Raw genomic sequence first — 7,297 nt, 5'->3', positions numbered from 1 at the left:
TATTATGACTTTATTCTCGTAATATTATGACTTTATTCTCGTAATATTATGACTTTATGCTCGTAATACGACTTTATTGTCATAAAATTATGACTTTATTCTCGTAATATTATGACTTTATTCTCGTAATATTATGACTTTATGCTCGTAATACGACTTTATTCTCGTAATGTTATGACTTTATTCTCGTAAAATTATGACTTTATGCTCGTAATATTATGACTTTATGCTCGTAATATTATGACTTTATTCTCGTAATATTATGACTTTATGCTCGTAATACGACTTTATGCTCGTAATACGACTTTATTCTCGTAATATTATGACTTTATTCTCGTAATATTATGACTTTATTCTCGTAATATTATGACTTTATGCTCGTAATACGACTTTATGCTCGTAATACGACTTTATTCTCGTAATATTATGACTTTATTCTCGTAATATTATGACTTTATGCTCATAATATTATGACTATATTCTCCTAAAATTATGACTTTAATCTCATAATATTACAACTTTAATCTCGTAATATTATGACTTTATTCTCATAAAATTACAACTTTAATCTCGTAATATTATGACTTTATTCTCCTAAAATTACGACTTTAATCGCGTAATAATAATAAAAACATCTTCTTGTGTAATATTATGACTTTATTCTCCTAAAATTACGACTTTAATCGCGTAATAATAATAAAAACATCTTCTTGTGTGGCCCTAATACTCTGTCATTGAAGTATCAAAACAAAGTGTTAAATATATGATGTTTAAAAACAAAAATCAAAGGCAAATGGGCAAAATGAAGCCTGTGTCCTGTTAGTGCTGGACATTTTGTCCTGCTGCAAGATGAATACAGRTAAATTCATTGTGAAATAATTCTTCGTTAGATTCTTGAAAACGGATGTTATCTCGCTCTACAAAACTGATTCATTGCTGCTTCTGATTATAACTTCATGCCTGTGATGCTAATAAGATATTTTTATCAGTGATCAGTGTTAAATAATCTGTGTTCAACAACATCTGTGTGTAATGTATACGCTGGGAAATGACTCCAGCGTCCTACTCAAGAAGTCTGTAGATAAACAGTTTAGACTGAGTGGATTTCAACAAACTGTAAAGGTATATATGTAGACCACAATGCATTGTATCATACCGACTTTGTGTGCGTGTTAGTAAATAAAAAGGTCAATTTAAAAGACTGGAGTTGGTTTAGAACTGGTCCTACTTGGACCGTTGACAAGCTAATTTAATTTAATTTAATTTATTTAAGACATGGTTGTTCAAACAGCTATTTACCGCAGGTAAAACACTGTTTTTTACCTTTCTACATAAGCCCCACTTCAAAATGGCTAGAAATCCTTTTCTGCCCAAAGACTTGTGCATTAAAATAAGAACTTTGTTGCAATGCAACACTGTTTAGCTAAATTTTACATCCATTAAGCTCGAATTCTAAAGGTTTCACTCAGCTTCAAAGCATTTGTAAATGATCTTCAAATATTTAAAAACATCCCTAAACATAGTGAGAACCAATAAAGCACAAACATGTTATTCCGTGTACTCCTCACTTTCATAAGGCTTTTTACTTATTAAAATATTCAGTTTGTTTTAACTTACTTCTTAAATTAGTTTATTTGTTTTTCTCACTCCTATTTGTTAAAATATATACCCTTATTTTTTATTGTTTAAATTTGTACATATACTGCACCTTTATCCTCCTTGCTTAGGCTTTAGACGCCAGATGACAGAAAGTCAATGTATGATTGTTTTTACAAAGTACTGTACTGACACGTTTGTTTTATTAATAAAGTTTACTTCCTCMCAAAGAAACAGAAAACACAAGGCATTTCAAATTTAAAGCTCAGATACTCCATAAACTCCAGCAGAGTGAGCCAGAATGAATAAAAAGCTTGAATTGAACACGTTCAAGTGGCGCTCTCTGCTGACTGAAAGATGAAGGAGCATCCAATCCAGGTCCTCGAGGGCCAGTATCCTGCAGGCTTTGGAGAGTTTTTATTTTCTGCTCCAAAACACCTGATTTGAATGAACGGTTGACTGACAGACTGCAGCAGAACTTAAAGAGGTATGAATCAGGTGTGTTGGAGCAGAGAAACGAGTAAAACATGCAGAACTGAGACATTGAAACAAATGTTTTCAGCATTAGTTTCTGGTTTTCGCACAGATCCCCCCCACCCCCGTAGGGAAGATCTGCTGGTGAAACTAAATAAATCAGCTAATCTTTTAAATGATTGTGTGCGACAAAGAGTGAGCAATAAGAGCCGCTGCCTTGTGCTTTTTTTCTGCTGAGCTGCACGCAGATTTCCTGTCCCACAGTGATAATGTGSAAGGAAGGAAACGCCTCCATTATTATAAGCCGGATATAAAGAAAACAATTTTCACACCAGTTCCCAGAAATCCCTCATACCACTTTGCTTTTTTTATGCTTGAAGTGAGACTGTAGACACGTCTTCAAGTGCAAAAAAACAACAACTGTTCATCTGCGTGGAATGTACATACCAGTCATAACTTGGAGATTAAAGCAAGAAAGGTTAGGAGTCCCACAAGAGGGTCAAAATATAATTTTAAATAACAAGGTTATTTAGTGGTAAAGAATGAAATTTATTGTTATAAAGCAGCTACAGAGTCAGCAGCGTTGTGGAGGTTTTAGTGAATTTGATTGTATATTGTATATTGAGATGTAAAAACGTGAAAACGTCAGCAGGTCAGACTTTCTGACCAGATGCTGTGACACTGTGAGAACGTGCTGACCTGCAGAGCTGCTGTGGACTCCTCGCTGGGCAGAGAGTCAATCAGAACGTCCACATCTTTGGCTGTTCTCGCTATAAGAGCTGCAAACAGCTGGGCGTATTCTGGAGAAACAACGGGAGAAAAAAAACATGTATACACCGACATGGTTTCTTACAGTGAATCGATAAAAAACTAACAAACCTTCAGTAGGATTTGCTGGTTGATCTTTGTTGATTGCTGTCTGGATGTTACTGAAGGACGCAGGTGGCGCACATTGTTGCAGAACACCGATGGCGTTACAGAACTGATCAGCAAGCTGGAAACAAGCGTTTAACTCATGAAGCAAAGGACAACAGGCAGAAGCTGCAGTGTTTTACCAACAGTTCTGCTGAACCAGCGTCACTGCAATGTGTCTCTTGACACCACATTTTGACACAAAAGTTTTAAACTTTAAATAAGCTCAAACTAGCTAGTTAGCTTTTAGCTAGCTTTAAATTACTGAATAGGGTCGTTGCTACAGCTGCTACTACTTATTAAAATGTATTTACTAAATTATTTTTGAAATAATAAGCGATATATTGCTTAGTATTGCATTCTGTTACAGTCTATGTAAGATATTTTGCTTACAGAATTGACAGCATCTTGAAGTTGCGTTAGCCTGTCCGCCATATTTTCCTGTAATAATGTCTTGCGTTAATACCGCGAGAGTTCAAAGTCTCGCGGAAGTAAGCGGTAGTTCGATAGCTCTGAGTTTAGACGAATCGGCTGCTTAAAAGCCARTCTCAGAGCTTGGGTCAACTAATGTAAAGCGTGTTTGAATCAATATTTTCGCATCTAATGGTATTTTATTGCGTGTCGGAAAGCAACGGAACCACAGCTGAGCCTCTTATTGGGAACTAATGTTAGCCTGTAGCAAACGTTAGCTACTAAATATCAACAGGAAGTAACTCAACTCAAGCACTTTGATCTTTTCAGGTACGACAGTTTCGTTTTTCAGTCTTTAAATTAATAYAAAGAACTTATTTTTGAATGTTACAGGAGCTTGTTGGGCTTTAAGCGATTGGTTTTGCTTGAACATACAAGTAAATAATAATTTACTATGACTTGTTATGCTAATCATGTCAGTCTCTTAGGAGCAGTAATTATTTGTTTTATTGAAACATAAAACTACAATTATATCCTATTATTAAAATTAAAATACAGTGTTACAACTTGATAATTTGTTGTCGAATTGGCGAACAGAAATATGAAGATAAGAGAGGGAGTATATTTAAGTTAGCAACATGCTAACTAAATCTCTTGTAGATACAAAGCTGAAAGATCACATATTTTATCTTTATTCGTCATATGAGGACGTTCAGTTTGACTTCTTCTTGTTTAATTAGAGCCTATAACTGACATCAATCAGAAATGATGATAAAACAGCTTGCAGAATTGATCACTGTAGTGGTACCATGTTTGTTACACTGTCACTGGAAGTAAATCCTGCAGGTTTCTGGACAGATGTATTTGTGCAAAAATAATTTTAATTGACTCCAATGTCATTTGTAAGCATATTTTCCCCCATTTCATCTTTTTGCAAACACAAAACCTTCAAATGCACTAAAATGAATTTTGGTTAAATCCTTTTTCAGATATTATAAATGGCTAACTTTTAAATATTCCTCACTCAAGTCAACATTTTCAGACCAAACTGCTGTAGCAACTAATTCGATGCTAGCTGTGATGCGTTCACATACCTTAAAAGATTTACAATAGATATRTCTTTATCAAAGGGAATATATACAAAAGTGTTTATATATTTATTTATTACTTCAAGCAAAATCCTGGTTAAAAATGTATTTCTTATAGTTTGTCCTGCTTGTGACCAGTGTTTCCTCAGGTATGAACTGCACCTTAGAGAAGGTTCTGGCGGATGCCAAATCGCTGGTGGAAAGGCTCCGTAACCATGACAACGCTGCTGAGATGTTAATTGAACAGACGACATCGCTCAACAAGCGAGTGGAGGCCATGAAGCAGGTAGGCTGACTGTGAAATAAAAAAAATTTTTACTACCAGGGGGTGACGTTTTACCAGAGAGTCGAGGTGTTGTGGCTCATGTGAGAGAAGAAGCTTTGTAAAGGAGCAAGATGGACCGACAGACACGAAATACAACCATTTAATAAACAGAAATATCACAAGGAAAAACAAAAACCCTACACAGAAAATGATGTAAAAGTTGTTTGTTTGTTTATTTATTCGCTGATTATTTCCTGTTGGCAGTACCAGGAAGAAATCGATGCGCTGAACCAGGTCGCACGCCACCGGCCTCGCTCCAGTCTGGTCCTGGGAATCCAGCAGGAGAACCGTCAGATCAGAGAACTCCAACAGGAGAACAAAGGTAGACTTAACCTGTTGGTGTTAACTCTGGGTTCATTATGGAACATGATGATTTCAAAATCTTATAAACCTGAGGAGGTTTTTGCAGAAGAATGTTGTTTATTACTATCTAATGTAGGATTAGAGTTGTTTATCATTTCTGTTTTATTTATTTATTTATTTAGGTGATGGTTGGGAGCAAATGTTGCAATAAAACCATGCCTTCAGCACTAATGCACCCCTATACCAACAGAGAGACAAAGTTTTAGACAGAGAGCTAAAAACAGGCTGGATGGTCCCTCCAATCTTTAGTACAAAGGATGAGATTTCTAAAAACAAATATTTTACATGTCGTTTGGGATTGTTCCTGCAGAGCTACGAACGTCGTTAGAAGAACACCAGTCTGCAATAGAGCTCATCATGACCAAATACAGAGAGCAGGTGTTTCGGCTACTAATGGCGAGCAAAAGAGACGACCCCGCCATCGTCACGCAGCTGAAGGAGCAGCACACCACGGTCAGCCACCGAGTTTCCATCCAGTTTTTTGAAGTTTCGTAAAGACGACGTTTCAGAAGATGCTTAAAAAAATTGTTCCTTTTTCTTAAAATAAATGTAATATTGTCTTATCTTTGCAGGAAATGCAAGCACACATAGATAAAATAAACGAGATGGCCTCAGTGATGAGGAAAGCAATCGAGGTGGACGAGGAGCGAACATGTGAGGACGAGGAGAGGATTAAACAGCTGGAGGTGAGAGCAGAGCTGCCGCACAAACAGTTCCAAATGTTTCAAAGGTTTATAAAGAGCCGATCAGTTGAGCTGCACATTTAAATCCATGTTTGTTACCAGGTGGAAACAGYCTCATCATGATAGTTTAGCTTAATGAAATGAAGATTTAAACAAAGTCCAGGTTGARAGCGTCTCGCTCCTCCAGGGGTCGCCATAGCAACAGATAATTTGGTGGTCTGGATGCCCTCTCTTACGCGACCCGGGCTTGATCCCAGCGTGTACGTTGCTGTCAGGCCTCCCTCTCAGAAGAGATCTGTGATTTACCTGGTTAAATAAAGGCTAATAAATAAATTCACAGCCTCAGAAGAAGACCACAACAGAGAGCTACTGCACCTCTGAAGATATTAACTAAAATAAAGTGTAGGAGTTAAAATTAACAGTGTGTTTTGGATTTACTAACCAACTAACAGTGTTTTAAACTGAAAAACATGAGACTGACTTTAAAATACTCAATAATAATAAAAGTAATCACTGTTTTTAACTAGAAAATGTGCATTTCCTGTTAAAATAGTGTGAATGCTGCTTAAACTAAAAAAGATGAAAATAAATACACAGCATGTTTGCTGAATTAAGCAGTAAGAAGCTGAAATTATCACAAAAGTTAATTTAGTTGAAAAAAATCTCAAATTATATAAAAGAGTAGCTAAAAACACAGAAAACAGCTGAAATTGGCAAAAAAAAAAACAGTTGAAAGCTTAAAACAATCTTAAAATAGCTAAATGAAGCTGAGCAGAAAAAGTAGAAATACCGGTAAGCAGAAAAATCAAAAAAACATTTAATAAAATCAGCTTAATAGAAGGTGAAGATAGCACAATGTAGTTAAATAAAGCAGAACTAGAACATAATGTAAGTAAAGAATTATGAACATTTTGAAGGTTTTTAACAAGAGTGAAGTGTTAGTGAAGCCACAGCCACACTAGCGCCGACTCTATATTGCCTTATATGTATTAGCTTGGCGCTAACGTGACAAACAAGCTAAAATGAGGTCCTCCATCCATKTTTTCAGTTGCAGGCTGAGTCATTTTTGCATTCCCCTCTCTGTCATGTGGATGGAGGACCTCAGTGATGAGAAGAGAATGTGTAGCACTGTGCTAATACATATATAAGGTGATAGCGTTGGGGCTAATGCTAAAGCTAGCAGGCTAAGCTGAGGTTCTTCTTCCATGAAGCCGCTCTGTTGTCCTCCATCCATATTTTCAATTGCAGACTGAATCATTTCTACCTTCTCCTCTCTGTCAGCACTCTCTGCTTTCATTTAAAAGAGCCAATTGTCAGATAATGTCCAAGATTAACCTTCAGGGTGGATATAGCTCGCTAGCAGCCTCACACCGAGGACCTGTCCATGACATCATTTACTAGGGGTGTAAGAAAATATTGATACACTGAAATATCGCGATATTTCA

General features: G+C 36.3%; 2 protein-coding genes across 2 annotated transcripts in view; one reads left to right on the top strand and one right to left on the bottom strand.

Moving 5' to 3' along the window:
* Positions 1-3,423, bottom strand: part of med21 (mediator complex subunit 21) — a gene marked incomplete at its 5' end in the record, with an annotated part of 6,326 nt that extends 2,903 nt beyond the window's left edge. Inside the window, 3 exon segments of the mRNA XM_014018436.1 lie at positions 2,770-2,870; positions 2,950-3,064; positions 3,376-3,423. Of these exon segments, the coding sequence (XP_013873890.1) occupies positions 2,770-2,870; positions 2,950-3,064; positions 3,376-3,423 (264 nt within the window).
* A 41-nt stretch (positions 3,424-3,464) lies between these two features.
* Positions 3,465-7,297, top strand: part of fgfr1op2 (FGFR1 oncogene partner 2) — a 5,897-nt gene continuing 2,064 nt past the window's right edge. Inside the window, exons 1-5 of the mRNA XM_014018435.1 lie at positions 3,465-3,723; positions 4,620-4,767; positions 5,011-5,128; positions 5,480-5,622; positions 5,742-5,855. Coding sequence (XP_013873889.1) covers positions 4,633-4,767; positions 5,011-5,128; positions 5,480-5,622; positions 5,742-5,855 — 510 coding nt within the window. The 5' untranslated portion in view covers positions 3,465-3,723; positions 4,620-4,632. The remainder of the gene's footprint in view (positions 3,724-4,619; positions 4,768-5,010; positions 5,129-5,479; positions 5,623-5,741; positions 5,856-7,297) is intronic.

Source organism: Austrofundulus limnaeus, unplaced genomic scaffold, assembly GCF_001266775.1.
Source record: "Austrofundulus limnaeus strain Quisiro unplaced genomic scaffold, Austrofundulus_limnaeus-1.0 Scaffold193, whole genome shotgun sequence".
Taxonomy (NCBI): domain Eukaryota; kingdom Metazoa; phylum Chordata; class Actinopteri; order Cyprinodontiformes; family Rivulidae; genus Austrofundulus; species Austrofundulus limnaeus.
This window is presented reverse-complemented; position numbering and strand designations above follow the sequence as displayed.